Source organism: Medicago sativa, chromosome 5 (genome assembly GCF_051527215.1).
Source record: "Medicago sativa cultivar Bolivia chromosome 5, Bolivia_mono, whole genome shotgun sequence".
Lineage (NCBI taxonomy): Eukaryota > Viridiplantae > Streptophyta > Magnoliopsida > Fabales > Fabaceae > Medicago > Medicago sativa.
In genome coordinates, this window is record NC_140753.1 from 33,969,900 (window position 1) to 33,990,878 (window position 20,979).

A 20,979-nucleotide genomic window follows, 5' to 3' on the forward strand; every position below is an offset into this window, starting at 1 on the left:
CTTGGTGTTGTTAAACATGCTTTTGGATCCACACCTACAAGTGGATGTAAAGAGGATAGGAGATTGGACTATAGGCCACAAGTTTGTAGTTGAATAAGACATCATTAATATTATTAGTGTTTACGCACTTTAGGTAGGGTTGGAATAATATTCTAAAGTAAAATTTTGGAAGGATTTGAAAGGCTTGATTCAAGATATACCACTAGGAGAACAAAAATTATAGGAGGGGATCTAAATGGGCATGTAAGGAGTGTTTGATAAGTTTTGAAGGCGTGAATGATGGTATAGCCTTCGGGAGATAAATACATAGGGTAAATCCATCCTATATTTTTTTTTTGTCTGTTAATCTTACTTTAGGAAAAGAAGAAGGAATCTTATTACATACAAGAGTGAGATGTCATGTTCTCGGATAGATTTATTTTTAGTAGGAATTCTAACAGAAAGATTTGTTTGAACTTAAAGTTTTACCTGGAGAGAGTTTGACTATCCAACATATAATATTGGTTATGGATGTAAGTATTAAGAGAAGAGCGAAGAGGAGATGCCACAGTTGGTATACAAGGATCAAGTGGTGGCATTTAAAGGATGAAAAACAAAGTGTTTTCCTACAAAAGATTTTAAAGGAAGGTTGTGTGAAGCTACATAGAAGCGAAAATGCTACGTGAAACTAGATGGCACTAAGAGTATTAATAGGTTTTGGACCTAGCTAAGAGTTAAGAATCTTGGTGGAACCAAAGTGTGCAAATTAAAGTGAGAATCAAAAGGGAAGTGTGCTATAGGTGTAAAAGTACAAATATCTAGGAAAATTATAAGAGAGCTAAGAAAGGGGCCAAGAAGACATTGAACACAAAACGAACACAAGCTTTTGAGGGTTATACGAAAAGTTTATATATATTATTGCTAAGGGACAAGAAAGAAAGAAAATATATATGGATAAAGTGAAGTGTATTAAAAAGGAAGAGGGTAAATGAAAGTAGTATTTTCAAAACTTATTTAATGAAGGTTATGAGATATATATTACCATACTTGGACATGATAGACATTAGAGAGGAGGATAGAAAGTATAACTACTATCATCGGATTCAAGAACATGAGGTAAAAGAAGTGTTGAAACAGATGAGTAACGAGAAATTTCATCCTCAAACCCGAACCCGCCCCAAACATAAAATTTTCCCCAAACCCGAACCTACTACAAGAAATTAATATCCACCTTTTTTAATTAATCTACTCCATTTGAGGAAGGAAAATACCCACACCATATTTGCATCAACAGACCTCCCCATAAAGTAATTAGTCAATTTCAAACTAGGGTAACGATTGTAACACCCCGTTTTCCCAACATAAAAATTTCATTTAAAATCAGAGTATTTTGACCACAACGGTATGTCACATACTTCATTTAAAATCATAAAATGGATAATAATAATTATCCTTCAAATTCAACATCATGAAAAATCTTAAACTATTGCAGCGGAAAATAGTTCAACATTTAAAGTCTTGGCACGCATGCCTTATTGAAAAATCTCATAAATTAGTTCATAAAAGAGACACGTAAGGAATAGAAGTAAAAGCAAGCCCCCATCCCGTTACGTATCAGAGCACCTAGACACCAACTGAGAGTCCACTCATGAACGCCTCTAATCTTTATTACCTGCACATTACCCACGGTCGAGGCAACATATACGCAGAAGGGGTGAGATTTCATAATCAATACATTAAGCATATAATCCAATAAAATGCATTTAACAACTTAAACATTAATAACATATCAACAATTAACAATTAGCATAATTTTTCATTACATAACAAATACAATCATCAATACCATTACTAATTTTCATCACAAATCATAATCAACTTAACACTCAACTTGACGACACAACTCATCCTTGACCATGCAACTCTATCAACTCAACAACAACTTAACAACACGACTCATCTTTGACCATGCAACTCTATCAACTCGACAACATCTTGACAACTTAAACATCATGAACCTCTTGATATGCAAATGCATGTGGTACCAATCAACAACAAAATGAGCATAATAGGCTCTTCAACGTGTGAGCACAAAGGCTGCCGGGCCTAAAGCCCCCAACTTTAATGAGCACAAAGGCTGCCGGGCCTAGAGCCCCCAACTTTAATGAGCACAAAGGCTGCCGGGCCTAAAGCCCCCAACTTTAATGAGCACAAAGGCTGCCGGGCCTAAAGCCCCCAACTTTAATGAGTATGCAATGAACTCAACTTCCAACAACTTAGACAACGACGTGTACAACTCATACGACTCATAATCATGGACAACTTCTTAAATTCCAACAACATAGACCGACTCATGCAACCTCAAGACACTAGCAGTCGACAACAGAAAACAGCAGCAACATACAACAATTAACAACGCTTGAATGTGTTAACATTCACATAAAGAATTAATTACATCAATATAAATATCATAAAACATCATTATAGCATTCATGCAGCAACACTTCTAATTTCAGTCACCATAACAGACTTCTGGAGCTTATGAAAGCATCCTAAACAGCTCTCTAACTTACTTCTAAGGTCATCTCAAGACTACACGTGCGAAAGGATCGCATCGGGACAATTTTGGGCAACTAACAGCCTAACTCGCAGTGGCGAGTAACTTTGCTCGCAATGGCGAGCAAAGCGCACATTCTGGGATTCCTAAGGTCCTGCTCGCAATGGCGAGCTATCTTGCTCGCAATGGCGAGTGTTTGGTTACTCGCAGTTGCGAGTTGTTTTGCTCGCAATGGCGAGCGATGGCTCCTAGCTTGCAATTGCGAGTGTTCTTGCTCGCAGTTGCGAGCGATGAATGTCAGTACGGCCAGAAACCTAAAAATCTCAACTTTTCACCTATTCTCATGTTTCTTTCATCCAATTAGCATCTAATTATCATCTTAGGCAATATCTAAGGTCTGTACACTAATTTTGCATCATTCTAACATCTTTTCATGGTTCAATCATCAAAATCGATCTTAACCCTAATTCCCAATTCTCACCAAAACTTAACCTAATCATGTTAAATTCATTCTACAGAATTACACCCTTAATAATATTGAAAATTAGTCTCACCCTTACCTGATAATAGCAGAATCGCAGCCCTCCTTGGTTCTTCTCTCTTTCTGACTTTTCTCCCTTTTTCTCCAAAAACGTACGTACTACTTTTCCTAACTTATGTCTGTCTATTTATCTCTCCTTTTTACTCTTCTCACTACTAATTGCTCATCTCACCACGCAGCCCAATCTTTAATATTTTTATTTTATTTCTCATATCTTATTTTATTTAATAATAAAATAAGTCATAACAACATAGCAACTTCACCACAACAAAATACTCCACATTATGCAGTTATAAATCATATAACCCACTCAACTTCATGAATCATAAAATTCACACATATCAATCATGAAAATCACGTAAATCATATATATAAATATATTTTTAAATAATCGAATAATTAAGACGGGCGTTACAACGATTACAGTGATTAAATGTTCTAAAATATCTCAAAAGTCGGGATAATATTTAGAGAATTGCATGCTACATATCAATATATTTCTACATTTGATACGAGTTCTAAGTGTGTAGCTATATCTCTATTACCCGCCTCATACCCGTATTTTGAAATTGAGAAATTCCAAACCCAAACAAAGGGGTAAACCCGTCAAATCAAAATGAGCTCAATCAGGTATCCGCGTGTACAAGTTTTATTGCCATGCCTAAGTTCCACAAGTCAATCGTAATAGGAACATGGGCTACCATAGATCATATCAAAAACCATTTTCAAAGGGTGAATTTGACAATAGTAAATATAAGTTATTTTTAAAAAAATGTCAATGTAATATATTCTTGGTGCAAATATTGTTATGTTGGAGGGATTGAAACAATTGTCTTTTTTTCTTAATGACAAGTGTTAGTAATTAGTTTTTACATTAATATTTACTCATTCTAGGGTAGAGCATCGGGCAGGTTCGGACTGAAAAATTACATACTAAATGAAACTGATTGTGTATTTACAAGACCCAATCCCGACCGTATTTGGACTCGATTTGGGCAGGCTCGGGTAAAGCGGAATACGGGTCATACGGGCGGGTTAACTTGGTTATTAGCCACGCAGTTTCTTAGATCTGAGAAAATAGTTTACAAGAGAATGAAAAAGCAAAAATAACAAGCTAGAAAAAGGAGTTAATGTGAGCAAGATGTGAGTATTTGATCTTTCAAATTCATGTAGTACGAGAGAGATGTGTTTGTATCCTAATCAAGATTGAAGAGAGGAGAAGTACTCAAAGACATAAATGGGTATATTTGATGGTAGAGGTTGTATCGCAACTCAGAGTTGAGAGAGAGAGAGAGAGAGAGAGTGATGAGTTCTTTCTTTCATTGAGAAATTCTCAATTTAGACTTGAGTAAAATGTTGGGAGAGAACATGGGATAGAAAGAGGAGCATTAGCCTTTTGGAATTACGGTGTTTTATTCAATGTAGTACATGTACAATATATGGAGTATAATATAATGGGTTGCATTTAAATTATTAAAAGAAAAATCATTAAGAAAGAGAGCGTGAGTTGATGTGTTGATGCCTTTGATGAGTTGATGTTTTGACCCCAATACCTCCAACTCCTTATTCCTTAACTCAAACCAATTGAACTACTCTATTTCATAAACAATTTATTAGTTAGGATAAAGATACTAATTTAAAATAAAAAGTAGTTGTAAAGTACATATTGTATGTTATATTTGTAAAAGCAAATATCTTAATACAACTATATAATATTTTTTTTACAAAAAACTACACAATATTACGAGTCATAATTTTTGTCAGAAAAAACTTTATAATTTATACAAAAGTTATTTTAAATTTATATTGATTTATATATTAAATAACTTAAATATTCACTAACTTTGTATAAATTAATTTTCAATTTTTTTTATGATACATTAAAAAAGTACTTCACACTTGCATCACAAAATTTTATGATACATTAAAAAAGTACTTCGCACTTGCACTCGACGCTGACAGTCCCTATTGAGATTAATGAGACATCATCGCTTACGATGGAAAATGATAGTCCTAGGGCGGACCTGGTGCGTGCTGTAAAGTTGATAATTTGGGATGAGGCTCCAATGATGCACCGATGGTGTTTTGAGGCAGTTGACCGATCAATGCGTGATATCGTGTCCAAGAATGATCCCCTAAACGAGTTTATACCTTTTGGTGGAATGACGATAGTTTTAGGTGGTGATTTCAGGCAGATATTACCTATTGTCCGAAAAGGAACGAGGCAGGATATTGTTGAAGCCGCAATCAATTCATCAAAGATATGGGCTTATCGTAATGTGTTGAGGCTTACTGTTAATATGAGATTGGGTGCATCTTCGGTACCTGCAGAGCAGGAAGAAATTGCTAATTTTGGCAAGTGGATACTCTCAATTGGAGACGGTAACAACGCTTCGGATGAGAATGGTGAAATGAAGGTAGAAATTCCTGAAGATTTGCTCATATCGGACACAACAAATCTGTTGATGTCACTTATAGACTTTGTGTATCCTGATTTGAATGATAACCTTGGTGGCCCACTATTTTTCCAAGAAAGGGGAATACTCGCACCAACGCTTGATTCAATTGAGCATGTTAACGAATATATGATGTCACTGATTCCAGGTGAAGAGAAAGAGTATTTAAGCTCTGATTCTGTTTGTCGATCGGATGAAAATTCTGATGTCCAAAACGAGTGGTTCACAACGAAATTTCTTAATGGTATTAAGAGCTCTGAAATTCCAAATCACCGGTTGAAACTAAGGGTGGGATGTCCAGTTATGCTGATGAAAAACATAGATCAGGCCAATGGACTGTGTAATGGTACGAGCTGACAATTACACATCTAGGGAAGAGCACGATAGCTGCTACCGTAATTAAAGGAAAAAGGGCAGGCACCAGGGTATTCATTCCCAGGATGAATCTTATTCCGAGTGATCTAGGACTACCCTTCAAATTCAGGCGCAGGCAATTTCCATTGACACTTTGTTTTGCAATGACAATAAATAAAAGTCAGGGTCAATCTTTATCTCGAGTGGGAGTTTATCTTCCTGAGCCTGTGTTCACGCATGGATAAATCTATGTCGCTGTCTCTTGAGTTATTTCTAGAAAAGGTCTGAAGCTGCTCATCTTGGATGAAGATAATAATGTTTGCAAGGAGACCACAAATGTTGTGTATCGTGAAGTTTTTCGAAAAGTATGATCATTGGTTATGTTTTAGAATTGTTGTTGCTATAATTTAGAAAACTAAAGTTGCGTATTGTTTGGAATTCGTTTTATTTTTAATTTCTTTGTAAGGCGTACTGGTCATTACAGGACATGCAATTTCTATATAAGCAGATCTTCCTGCCATTGACTTTTAATTGATGCACTTTTCAGGTATAACAATACGCGAACCTTTTTTTTACATCGTTGTTACCCTAAAATACAATATTTACATTAGACCATTGGTGTTGTAAAAAATAAAAACAAATAACAATCGGCGTTTCTGTAGCCCAAACTATATTTATACACATCCGTAAAAAATTCAACGTTTGCATTCACAGACTAGGTGTATACATCTGACACTGACTATTATATTATATAAAAAAAATTTAACGTTTGCTAAGTTTAAGAATGACTACATCTTAAACTACAAATAATTAGTATAAGTATAACTCCAAATACTTTAATCATTATGTGCAATGTTTAGATATTTCAAAATATATACAAAATAAACAAAATTAAGATGATTTTTTTATCCATATCAAATTTAAATTATAACCACACTTATAACTTTAAGATAACATAATATAAAATATATACATTGATAAAAAAAAGTTTTTTATTTCCCGTGCTTGGCACGGGTCACTGTACTAGTTTAGTAAATTAATTAAGGTTGGTTGGTTGGAAATTGTTTATGTAGCCCATTATTAGCAGAAATTTTTTTTTAGAATTTTGCTCTTCACCCTGCACATTTTGCTCACACCTTGCAGCCGTTCCAAATATACTCTTGCGCAAGTTAACTAACACAAGTGTAAATTTATGCGTTAGTTAACATACGCTGCGCTACTTAAGTAACGCATGTGTAAAACACTGCGTGAGTTAACTTGCGCAGCCATTAGCACATGCGTGAGTTAACTCACGCACATTCTGTGCATACAACCAGAAGAGGCAGAAACCTCTATTTTCCCTATTTTTTCAATCATTCTTTCATACATTCATTCAAGAACAGATTTTTCATCATTCATTCAATAATACATTCAATCAAGAGCAACTCATAATTATATTACGAAAAATAACGGAATAAAATAACGAATAATGTCATAAAAACGCTAAAAAGCGCAAGTGTAATAGGATTACAACCAAATCCAACAAAATGTCAAACAAAAAAAACTACACAAGTCATAAAAGCTACACAAGTCATACTGGTCCATCCCGTGGACTCCTACTCCTCCTCCGCGGAGCTGGCACCTGCTTCAGCATGCTCCACTTAGACTGTATGCCTTGCATGATGTGAAGAACCTCTGGATTACCAAATGTAACGACCTCCTTGTTATTTAATTATTTTTCTTGAGATAGAGTCGAATTATATGATTTATTTAATTATGTGATATGTTGATATTTTATTGAGTGGCTTTATTTTATTATTTATTAGAGTAAATTTAGTGGAAGAATATATTTGGTGGGAGAATATATTTAGTGGGAGAATATACTTAGTGGGAGAATATATTTAGTGGAAAAATATAATTATTTAGAATAATGAGGCTTTGGGGCAGAATTGGAAATATGGGAAAATAAGTAGGTTAAGGATTTATATATAAAGAGGAGAGTCAGAGTTAGAAAATAAGGATTACGTGCAAACTGTTTTTGGGAGAAAGAGGAGAAACCTAGAGAAGAGAAGAACCAGAGAAGAGAAATCTGTAGAATCCTTACAATCAATCAATCTAAGGTAAGGGTGAGACTAATATTCAGTATTATTAAGTCTGTAATTCTGATAATTAGATTTAACATGTTGTAGGTTGAGTTTGTGAGAATTTTGTGAATTAGGGTTTGAAGTCGTTATAGGTTGTTAGTTGAATAGGAGTCTATCAAATTCATGTCCAGTTGATGTTTAGTTCATAGAATAATCATAGGTAGAGGTTTCTATAAATTTGGAATTTGGGTTGATGAAAATTGGGATTTAAGAGTGATTCTTAAGTGAAAAACGCATTGTTAAACTGATTTTTGAATTGTTGAGAAGCCCAAAATCGGCCACCGAATTATCAAAATCGGCCACTAATTTCTGATCCAAATTTCCAGTTTTAGTTCTGCAAAAATCGGCCCCCGATTTGTCAAAATCGGCCACCGATTTTCTGTCGGCCCAATCTAGAAAGCATTCACATTTTTCACCCTTTTCCGTTTTGAATTTGCCTCCGGTGTAAACATGAAAGTTTTAGATAATTGTGTTAGCTTTCTAATGGTCTTGGTTTGGCTCAAAAATGATTTTTAGATTTTGAGTTATGATGAAAATACTCCAAGTGGGTCTTAATAAAACTTTATGAAAATTCGGCATAACTATTTCTAAGTTAAACCAAAACTTATGGATTGTCTCCAAACTTCAAAGCTTGTGTACTATGAGTTTAATTAAGGTGTTTAAGAGTATTTAACCTATGCTGTGATGAATCTAACTAGTGGTAGGTTGCCTTGAATTGTTGCCTTGCGATCCTTTTCGCACGTGTAGTCTTGAGAAGACCTTGGGGTAGGAAATGAAAGTTATTGATGATGTTAGAAGCTGTCCAGAAGACCTGAATTAAGATGATTAATATTAATAGTAATGTGATGTTGTTAAATATGCATCTTAAGTATTACTTATGATGATTATGTCGATGTGATTCATTCTTTAATGATTATATGATGTATAAGAGCTGTTATTTGCTGCATATGTTGCTGTTTTGCTATTGTTGACCATTAATGTCATAAAGTTGTAAATGTCGGTCTAAGTTGTAGAGTTGTAAAATGTCGTCCAAATTATTGGAGTCATATAAGATGTTCATGATGTTCAAGATGTTTAAGATGTAAGATGTTGAGTCCATGCATACTCATTCAAAGTTGAGGCCTTGATGCCCTGGAGCTTTTGCTCAAATACGTTGGGGGCTTGATGCCCTGGAGCCTTTTTACGCTCAAATATGTTGGGGGCTTGATGCCCTGGAGCTTTTGCTCAAATATGTTAGGGGCTTGATGCCCTGGAGCCTTTTTACGCTCAAATATGTTGGGGGCTTGATGCCCTGATTGGTACCACATGCATTTGCATTGTCAAGATGATTTAAGATGTTAAGAGTTGCAGAGTCGAGTTGGAGTTGCATAGTCGAGTCAAAGTCGTCAAGTTGTTAAAGATTAATTTACGAAGTTGATTATGAAGTTGATGTTGATGATTGATTATGAAGTTGATGTCGATGATTGATTATGAAGTTGATGTCGATGATTAATATGAAGTTGTTTATGATGATGATATGATGTTACATGATTATTATTATGATATGTTGATGATGTTTTTGTTGTTAAATGTAATTGATGAATTATATGCTTAATATTGTTGTTTGTGAAATCTCACCCATTAAATTATACTTACATCGGCATCGACCCATATCCTGCATGCCACATGTCCATCAAAGTGAGGTAAAAGCCTGAGGTCAGAAGGCCCCCCTGCATAGCCGTCCGGGCCGGCCTCGTACACCACCCTCGACACCCTCTGAAAACGAGCCCCACCATCATACTGCTCAGGCTGCTCAATTTCATCATGCTGCTGAGGCTTCTCAATAACAGGCTACTCCTCAACAACAGGCTGCTCATGATGATCCTGATACTGATGTTGTTGATAAGCATCAAACTGATACTGGTGAGGCTGAGGCTCCTGAAAATGATACGCATGATCCTGCGGCTGCTGATACACCTCATAATGTTGTTGATACTACGTCGGGTGCACCGTCTGGGATAGGCCCATCTAGGACGAAGTCTCGTTCCCCCACCTCTCCCTCAACCAGTCATAGGAGGGTGTAATGCTTCTTTCTCCCTCCGTGCACTACTAGTAGGGGCAGGCCTCCCTGCCCTAAGTCTGTCACTCCTATCCTGAGGCGGCTCAGGCGGTCTCTGAGACATATTCCTCCGAGGCATATCTGCACAACATTTAACAAAACACAAATTCAATGATACATTTTCACACGCACATTGTGTCATTTCCAACAATTCAACAACAACACTAAAATTCCAACAATGTCATTTCAATATGTAAACTACCACATTGAAGTCAAACATATTATAATCAAAATTAACAAACCATATGCTAACTAATTTGATAATTCACAATCCAAAAAAACTAAATAATTACCATTGAGACATTTTACCAAACACATAGTGTGCAATTTTCAAACAACTAGGTAATTTAACAATTTGTAAACTCTAAACTACCACATTGTACTCTAAACAACTTCTAAACAACAATTCCTAAGTTAATTCATCACTAACAATCATCAAAACTAACATCCAAGCAAAATTTATAAAAACCTAAAAATGTTATATTTCTTCAAAAAAAACTAAAATTTCTACAAGTTAAATGTAATTAATTAGGGTAATCATCACTTACTTGATAATGTGGGAGAAATTGGCTTTGAATGGCGCAAGAATGATGAAAATCGGATATGGGGGGAAAAAATTCGAAGTTGGGAAGTTTAGGAAATGAGGGAAATGTGTTTCTGTTTTGCTGATATATGACTTAAGTAACGCTGCGTGAGTTAACTCACGCCGCACTACTTAAGTCACGCACATAATACAATGTGCGCAAGTTAAGACATGCAGCGTGACTTAACTTGCATAGGGGTAATTTAGGCAACGCTGCAGGACGCGAGTGATTTGTGTTGGGTGAAGAGAAGAATTCAAAAATTTATGGCCCAAAATCAAACACATAAAGCCCATGTGTAAGCCTAGATTGAATTATAATAAAAATGTATTACTTGTGGGGTCATCATTTTTGTTAAAGGTGCTGTTCCAAAAAGTTGTCAAGAGGTTGCAGGTAAAAATATTGAGTGGATCTGAACCATTCATTTAAAATAATAATATATCAATGGTAGAAAATGGAACTTTGTCATAGTGGGAAAGTATTCCTCCTACCCACCCTAAATGCCACCCCTTTATCAAAGTGATTTTTGTAGTTTCTACACCCCAAATTTTTTTGCCACGATACGAATTTATAGGAAGTTTTACCCTACACCCAACATTTATACCCTTACCCTGACATTTTATCCAAACTATCCATTTTACCCTTTTATATAAGGTAAACCTTTCATTTTTTTTCATCTGTTCCATGTTAAAACTTGAACCCATAAAACATTTTTCTTTCTCTAGAGCAATACTGAGAAATTGGTTGAACGATAATCAACTTTTTATTTCACATTTTTAGGAAAACATCAATGACATCCGTTCTTCTTCTCCTTTGTTGACACCAAGATTTATCAATTATCATTCAACAATACAAAATTAAGAATGATCATTCAACAATACGAAAAACCCATATCTCGTCCACTGCCACTGCCATGTCCAATTAACGCTGTCATTAAATTGATCATCCAAAATAAATCCATTTTTAAGTCCAAACACACCCATATCGTAATTGTGGCGTCATGTCTTGGCTGATGTGGGTCGTTATCTGCCGCCGCCGCCCCCGTTTGGTGAATCTGTTTAACATAACCATTTCTTCTGCAATGGAATGGAGTAAGAAATATGTAATTGGTACTTAGTTTATCAGTAATTAGTTTTTTCTAAAAAATTAAAGTAACCATCCAAATTCATTCCTAAAGAATTTGGTTTGGTATTTCGAAAAACATCTTGTTCCATTAACCTAAAAGATAACTCATGGGAAAAAGATTTTAAAGGTTATTCATTTTAAAATTGATCGTCCCGAAAATGTTTTAGAACGCTTTCTAAAATTAATGTGTAAATGGTTGCATGTGGGGGGTGAACTCATGTTGTAAATGAGGGTGAAAAATAAAGGGGTAATTTTGGAATTATAAGTGATTTATTGGGGTGAAAGTGTAGATGTAGGGGTATAGGGTATAATTTCCGAATTTATAACATCAGTGATGGTACGGATGAGAGTTTCTTCTCCACACCTATATTTTGTAAGAATTCTGCTCTTTACCCAACACATTTTGCTCACGCCCAACTGAAATACCGAAAATACCTCTGCGTGAGTTAACTCACGTGTTAAAATTTGCGCAACTTAACTCACGCTGGAATTAACACTTGCGTGAGTTAACTCACACAAGGGTATTTTGGAAAGTTCAGTTGGGAGCGAGTAATAATTGTTGGGTAAAGAGCAGTATTAATTTTAGTTTGAGATCAGGAATTGTAATTATTATTTTGATGTAATTTAATATGTTGACGAGTAATTTTTTCTTTAAAAGTAGCCAAGCTTAGAATTTTGTAACACAGCCGGGTGAGAAATGAAATTAGCCCAGTGACGTTAACAAAGGACCAATAAAAAGCAATAAAGAGCAAAATTGACAAAAAAAAAAAACAAATATTAGATAAAGGTATTCAAATCCATTTTTTCTCAAATCATTTAAGATTTCAAAAAAAAAAAAAGATTGATTAATAAATAACAAATACAATGTTAAAATCTAGAAAGACAAAAATAGCTTTAATAAGACATTAACATGTAGTACCAAGTTAGTAATATCACAGATCCCTTTGTTTCAATCCCTTTTGCTAGCCCCTAGTTCTTTCATATGACAGTAACATGTACTACCAAATACACGAAATGGATGAATTTTACAGCCCATCTTCAAAATTTGGCATTTCCTAAGTTATAACCTTTACATGTTCTTGTTCTTTAACCTATTATCCAGCCATTAAATTTGGGGGAAAGTAGGCAAGCAAGACTAAATCAATTAAAAATAATACAAAAATAAAATGAAGCATAGTGCGCTTCAGTAAAAATAAGAAAATAAAAAACAAACCATATCCAGTCCGACTATATAATTAATCTAGTGCCATGAAGTCGAACAAAACTTCTCCTTCATACGTGAGATGAGCTTGCACGTCTCCTCAGCCTCAACCTGCTCGCGAATGTCAGTTTTTGATGCACGATCTGGATGGAACTTAAGCATAGCCTGTTTATAGGCAGTATGCACCTAAAATGATGATCAGATGACAAAAATGTTATTGAGCATGAACACAGAACAATAGGCACTATATAAATCACGATCGTAAGTAGCTCACAAATTTATTGCAGGTAAAACTAAAAAATGAACTCAACCTTGAGAAGGGGACGACATCAAGATGTTACACATGAAGCATTTGGGGATTCAAATATATTTGAATTTAAACGTGGAAAAATAAAATTTTAAGTATAATGAATTTCTGATTTTCTCCCCACTTTATTCCATCCCCTTCTCTCCCTTTCTCGTAAGGATAATGTCTTTTTTATGTGTGCTATTAGGCATCCGAGTTTACAATACCACCATACTGGTTCACCTCCCAGCCCTATTTAATTTTTCATCAGCATCTTTAAAATTATCATTAAAGAGACGCCTAAAATAGTTGTCTCAAAATATGATAGGTTGAGTAATGGAGGAACTGTAGTAATTGAATCTGTTACACATTAGGAATTTTTCATACAACAGTCATCAAAGGAAGGATGATTAGTGGTTTACTTTCAATAGCATCCACAGCATCAGCGAAGGAAAGCGATTTAATAGTGGAACTTGTCAAAAAATAGAATTTTTGTTCAACTTTTGTCAAACTAGTGAAGTTTTAGTAAAGCTTTTGTCAAAGGAGTAATAATAGCTGATTAGTTTATTTTTTTAAAAAGAAAATATTTAATTGTAACAATGATAAAAAATTATACGAAGATTAATTACTGCATGTTGAATAAAATACCCAAAGATTGTAGCATAATATTGAAATGTTGTACAGAATGTAAAATATTAAGTGAGGTAGAGAATGATATGATATGGAAAAGCAATAGATAAACACAACTTGCCTCCTTTGGCGAAGGTCTAAGACTTGCCCCCACATTTACTCCTAAGCCACGAAGCAGTGAGGTCATATCTATGCATTGATTCTCCAAATGATTGAGCTTCTTCTTTATTTCGACCCGCATTTCATCTTTCGTGTTCATTAATTCTTTGTCCTGAATTTGGCATTAAAGTACAAGATTAACAGAAAAAACAATCAGCTACAACAAAGTTCTATGACTAAACTAGGTTCACACTAAATCATGAAAGAAGACATTCAAATGGTGAAACATTGATCTAGCTCCTCTGAAGTGAGGGGATATACTTAAGAAAATCCAAGTCCACCAAATTTAAATAAAGGAGGATAAAAAATCAAAGTAACAAATAATAATAATGAAAACATGATGTATAATTAGCATGAGAAACACCAATTTAGAAGAGATAATTGCAACCTTCTTTAGTGTCTCTCTCACTTCTTCAAGGCGTTCTTTTGACCTTCTTTCAATGTCCAGCAATCGGCTATTCTCAGCCTTTTTTCTTTTGCGCATTTTTTGTGCTTCCTCTGCCTGTAGTATGCGTATTCTCAGTTTACGGAACAAAAATTTGATCAAGCGAAAGAGCGACATATATAAACAAAGCTTAGTGAAAGAGCGGCATATCTAGTTAGCAGTAAGCACTTGCATGGAATAAATTGAAGTCTATAGGCAAAAAAGAATGTTGATAATGATAATATACAAGAAACCATAACATATTGGTTAGCCATAACAATTACAAAGAAAAAATATATATATTAAAAAAAGAAGCAATAACAAGAATACATTGGTGGCTTAACAGAATGACATTGATTCGCACTGAACGTAACTAATCTGCAAAAGACATGTCCATTTTATCATTTTTTAAAATTACTAGGCTGAAGCCCATTGCAGTGGGTGATAATTGTTTCAAACCTCAACCATCAATTTCAATCAATGGCTATAGCTTCATTCTGTCACTATCTCCTTCCGTCATGGTTCACTCTATCAATTTTCAATCAATGGCTTAGCTTCATTTTCTTTCAGAGGTGCTCAACAAGGTTGTAGAATTTTCCTCAGACTGGCCATCCTATGTTGGTGAAACCAACTATTTCCACAGTTTGGGCCATACCGACTTGTAGGTACAATACAGAACTTACGCATAACGGTTTCCTGTTCTAAATCGCTATCCCCCATTACTCAATTTGAAGCCTTTTAAAAAAAATCCATCACCTTCATGAGAACATAAACTCAGTGCATTATTAGCTTCTGATGTCCAAAACATCTCCAGCACCTTCGTCCATTAATATCCAGATGTATAACATTGGCCTAAACCATTCTGATCGTATATGGAATTAGATGAAATATACAAACTGAAGATGCACTGATATTATTGATCTTCTCTGTGGAAACTTTCCAACAGAGGTAGTTACAGAAAATAGGGGAATGTAAACTGACACAAACTGCAGATGGTAACTGCAGGAAACTAACATACCTCTAGGATATGGAGAGCCTACTCTCCCAAACCAAACCACTCAACAAACCGAATGAGGTGCTTTCTTGTTCTTATTCTATACATCACACTTATAAAATTTAGGCCTAAATTACAAGGCACTTACATACATTAGTAATAGGAGGTCTACTAACACATTGACTTAAGCCACACTTTGATGCATCTAACTTAGTGGAACTCAATTTGGGAACAATAGGAATTTTTCATCTATCTGCTAAAGGCTCATAAGATTTTCAATGAGGTTTCTCCAATAGATACGAGGGTATTCGCAGCTCTACTTCATTTAAGTTCTCTTTTTTCTTGATTTTTTTCCTGTTTTGTTCTCTCATTTAGTATATATTTTCTTAGCAAAAAAGAAACACATTCACAAATATTGTTCTTAGCATATTTTTCTTTTCATGGTAATATATTTATTCTCTTACACCCACACACATATCCATTTAATAATCATAAAGATGAATAACAATAGTAGATCTCAGGAGTCGATAGACATAATGCTTTACCCGCCTTGATTTGAAACTCCTATAGTTTCACATTATATCATCGAAGTCCTAAAACTATAAATGCTTCAATTGTAAACTATATAAGTCTAAACAATAAATACACATGCATTTACAAGGCAGGCAGCCCTTCAACATGTAAGAGAACTACGCTCCTGTTTAAAGAGCCAAAACATGTAAAGGCATAACAGAAAGGTAAAGAAAACATTTACAGCATGCCATATGTGAATCACCTGAATTTGCAATTGTCTCTGTCTGGATGCCATTTCCTCTTCCATGGCTTTTTTGTATAAATCAGTTTGCTTATGCTTTTCTTTTTGATTAATTATATTTTTCTCATTTGAAGCGGTAAGATCAGCATCTTGAGTATGTAAAGCAAGCTCATCATGACCATTGATATGCCTTTCATCAAAAGAGGCACCATTAGAATTCTCTTCAGAAATATTGTCATCTTTACTCCTCAATGGAGATTCATCATTGTCAACTTGTCCGTCATGTGCATTCAATGGAGATTCATCATCGTCAACTTGCATGTCATGTGCACCTTGGTTGGAGCTCATAAATTTAGACTCTTTATCACCTAGTCCTTTCTTCAAACTTGAAGAACCAGCAACACCGTTACAGAAATTAGAGTTTTCAGAGTTGGGGCAGGCAGAAACTTTTTCTCCATGCTGAATATCATCCTTAAATGTAGACTCGTCATCACCCAGTTCATTCCTGGACTTTGAAGAACCAATACCATCGTTACAGAAATTACAGTTTTTTGACTTGGGGCAGGGATTAACCTTTTTCTTAGTTGTCCTTTCTCCATTCCGAATATCATCCTCACCAGTGAAGGAAGATTGATTCTCCTTACTACAACTAGGACCATATAAAGGACCTTTCCCATGCTTTTCAGACCTATTTTCCGCTTCTATGTTATTGTAATTATTTGTATGTAAACCAGAAGAACTGACATGCTCATTAAACACACGGCCCTTTTTCATTGCGGTATCCTCTTCCCACTGTTCACGTTTTATGACCTCACAATCAGAACAATCGCTATCAGATGAGTCACTTTCAGACCCATATAAACCATAACGATTTCTTTCTTTAGCGTTTGGAGAGAATACTTTCTTCCGCACGTTAGAAGCAGAAGCTTTATTACTTTTTTGCCTCTTCGAAACAGAACCATTTTCATAGACATCACCGTCATCAACATCTACGTATACAGATTTCCACGCGGAACTTGAGGGCATAGAAAACCTTTTGTTTGAAGAGGCATCGCTATCCAACTCTCCAACACCATCAACATCAATTCCAGACTGATCCACATCATCACTTTCATCATCGTCGTCATCATCATCGTCGTCGTCGTCGTCGTCGTCAATGCTGATAACACTCTGAGGTGTCGATGTTCTATCTTTACTTGGCCCACTGGATCCTATGATTTCTACATCATCATATTGATCATTATCTAAGTCAATGAAAACAATATTCTCTAAATCCCCTTTCGCCTGACCAGTTTTGGATGCATTCTTCCCCGAAGAACATGTTCGGGGCTGAAAATGTTCTCTCGAAACACCTTTTCCAAGCATCTATACCTGCATCACAAAAATCACACCTAAATAACAACTCAACAAAACATCCTCAAACATATATACCATTATATAAAGGCAACTCCATAGTTAACTACCAATTAACTACTACTTTTTCGTCAGACCTTTTTCTAGAAAAAATTACCCTTAGCAATCCAATTCCTTTTCAAATTTCAATTTAAATCTAAATTTTTGCCTAAATTAGGAAGTTTGAAAATTAACTATCCGTAGTTGAATTTTTTTCCAACAAATTTACTCATAACAATCTAATATTTTTTTTTTCCAAATTGAAATGTAAAAACAACATATAATATAAGTACAACGATATACGATAGAAAAATGCGGATACACAGGCACGTAGTGCCCATCTTTCCGATACTATAAATTATGTAAACACTCCGGCAGCCTAAAGTTTTGTTGGGTACGTGCCATCATGCAATCATTTAATGTCATGTCATTTTTTATATTTAGTTACATTAAAATAAATCTAAATTTTGAATTAACTTTTCCTAGAGTACTATAATCCTTTTGTTTCATGATAAATTTAAATTTTGAATTAACCTTGCCTAGAGTATTACTCCCTCAACTATGATTAACAATTTCTTTAAGAACCGTACACAAACCAAAAACGACAATCAATCCGAGAGACGGAGGTAGTAGTACCCAACAAAACTCCATGGTACCGAAAAATTCTACTATAACTGGTGAATACAACTGTTTTCCAATAAAATATCACCACAGAATATGAATTATGCATAAACTTCATTCCGATCAAAATCAATTTATGTATCATGTTATTCACGAATATTATCAAGTTCAAAAACCTGAAAATCAAGAAGAATAACGAAACCCCATATTCTGAAAGCATAAAGCATACATCAATTTTGAAATCCGTGTCCCAATTCCTAAGAAACCCTAATCAATAACAAAATTAACTGAAAAAACAATAGCAATGATTAACGGTTATGGAACAATTGGGAGAAAATAACTGAAATTGAAACCCTACCTTGAAAGTGAAGAAGCAGAAGCTGAAAGATGAAGTGCGAGAGAAAGAGGGATTTTGAAATTGGAATTGAGATTTGGGAAATTATTATACGATGATGGAAAAAGAAAAGAAAAACCTAACGATTTTGCTTCGAATCGAAGGAGATGAGTCAAACGTGAAAGCACAGTCGTTTTGAGTTTTTCTTCTCTAGCACGCACGCTCTCTCTCTTTGTCCGTTTTTTCACACATTCAAGCACGTTTGGAACTTTTTTAATATCTTTTACATGATGTTTGATTTTATTTCATTTTAATTTAATTCTTTATATCTCCTAAAAAAAATCTTTATATGTTTGATTTTATTTCATTTTAATTTAATTCTTTATATCTCCTAAAAAAAATCTTTATAAAAAAAGATCATATTTAATGGACCTATTAAAAAAGGAAATATTTCAAATTCAAACATAATGAATAAGTTACCATGAATATTTTAAAAAAAATATATGAGAAGGAGACAAAAAAATCAGCAACGCGCGAAATGATATGGTGCGAAATGACATAACTATGAGCGCCAATTAAAAAAATCAGCAACGCGCGAAATGATATGGTGTAGGTATGGCAATGGGGCGGGGGTGGGGACGGGTTTTACCTTCCCCGTCTCCATACCCGATTTTCATATACTTACTTGTTACCTACCCATACCCAACGGGGATGAGAAATTGAATCTCATCACCGTCCCCGACGGGTTCGGGTATCCCCGCCCCATCCCCGTCCCCGCATTGAATTTTTTTTTAATAAAAAATAGAAGTTTTTTTGCCTCCCCAAGAGCAACGTTGTAATATATTATCCAACAATACGATCACTTTAACATTTGTTAGACGGAATGATTTAGTTGATCCTTTAAATATCAATGGTAGTTTTCATTAACATGATAATTATCAAACAAAATAACATGACATATCAATATAAAGTAATTTTTTACATTTGGGATGGGTTAGGGTATGGGTTCTGGGTGGGTACATATATACCTGTTACCCGTCCCATACCCGTGTTTTGAAATCGGGGAAAACCCATAACCATACCCAAACCCAGTCAAAACGGGGAAAACCCGTCAAATTGGTCTTGGTTCGGCGGGTAACCGTGGGTATGGGTTTTGTTGTCATGCCTAATATGGTGCGAAATGACATAACTATGAGCACCAATTATGGAGACATAGGTTATTGATACAACGGTAGCAAGTAACTGTAGCCTTCAGCAAAAACAGCTTCTTCCTTTAAAAAAAAAATATATAGAATATGATTTTAATCTTTAAGATTTTATATATTTTTATCCTAAAAAAAAGATATTTTTCCATTTAAATATCAAATTGATTGTAATTTTAAATTGAAATATCGAATTACTTTTTTACTAATTTTATACTATTTTGCTATTTTTAATAATGATATAATGGTCTGCAATTTCTTAGATTAACACCACAATATAAGTTTGTCAAAATCAAAACACAGTATAAAAATAACCGTGTTTTTTTTAAAGGAAAAAAAAAACTAAATATATAACTCATGTGTTGCACGGTTTTAATTGAATGTCCTCATATAATATTATTTTGGTTATTATTTGATCTTATCAAATTTGGGAAATATTAAAAAAATTGAATATTATTTAGGTTTAACTGCATTTGTGACCCCTTAATTAGGGGTGTTCAAATCTAAACCGATCCAAATTAAAACTGTAAACCAATCTAAAAAAATCGAAAATCGCACAAAACCGAATATTATTGGATGTGTTTGGATGACATTTTGTGAAAACTGGTCGGACTGGATCGGATTTTGGATTGATTTTTCAAAACCGAACCAAACAAAGATCATAAGCATTTTTCCCGAAGAGTTCTTTCCCGCGAAAAGCTTTCAGTTCTCGGTTCATCTCATCATATTTCTCTTGTAAGTCATCCACCCTATCATAGGCCCCCACACTCTTTGAATGGAAGATGGGTTCCTGGTCTTGATGAACTGTGTGGATCAAAGGAGTTGAATAAGTCATAGCAGCTTGAGGGAACAAAGGGCCCAATTGAGGGATATGCATTGTCTATGGCACAAAAGGAGCTTGGACCTCGGAGACAACAGGGCGGAGTACTTCACCAGAACCAAAGGGTGTGCTCCAGAGATATCCTTCCAGCATAACATGTTGAGGACTACTAGCAAACACTGTTGAAATGGGCATAGCAGATGTATTTGATTGATCCAGAGAAGTGCTGGCAGGCTGAGGGCCTGATGTCTGAATTTGAGTAGCCAACAAGGTAGTCATCATAACAGTTAGCTTCTCTATCTCGGCCTGCATGGATGTCATTCCTTCACGGACCTCTTTGTTCTCTTA

General features: G+C 34.9%; 1 protein-coding gene across 2 annotated transcripts; it reads right to left on the reverse strand.

Moving 5' to 3' along the window:
* Positions 1 to 12,689: 12,689 nt before the first annotated feature.
* LOC146921941 (Chaperone DnaJ-domain superfamily protein) lies at positions 12,690 to 18,854 on the reverse strand. 2 transcript variants are annotated; one of them, XM_085715148.1, is made up of 5 exons: positions 18,634 to 18,854; positions 16,284 to 17,633; positions 14,479 to 14,592; positions 14,053 to 14,202; positions 12,690 to 13,201 (listed from the first exon to the last, which is right to left on the reverse strand). In XM_085715148.1, the coding sequence occupies exons 2-5, from the start codon at positions 17,625 to 17,627 to the stop codon at positions 13,055 to 13,057; spliced, it is 1,755 nt and encodes a 584-aa protein (XP_085571274.1). In that variant the 5' UTR covers positions 17,628 to 17,633; positions 18,634 to 18,854; the 3' UTR covers positions 12,690 to 13,054. The 2 variants fall into 2 exon arrangements, with proteins under 2 accessions (XP_085571274.1, XP_085571275.1); XM_085715149.1 differs by having other exon boundaries at positions 16,284 to 17,653.
* Between the last annotated feature and the right edge of the window lie 2,125 nt (positions 18,855 to 20,979).

Coding starts and splice junctions, on each gene's coding strand:
- LOC146921941 (XM_085715148.1), bottom strand. CDS start 17,627: ATGCTTGGAAAAGGTGTTTCGAGAGAACATTTTCAGCCCCGAACATGT. Junction 14,203..14,478: donor TGAGAGAGACACTAAAGAAG/GTTGCAATTATC, acceptor TGCCAAATTCAG/GACAAAGAATTAATGAACAC. Junction 13,202..14,052: donor TTAGACCTTCGCCAAAGGAG/GCAAGTTGTGTT, acceptor TCATCATTTTAG/GTGCATACTGCCTATAAACA.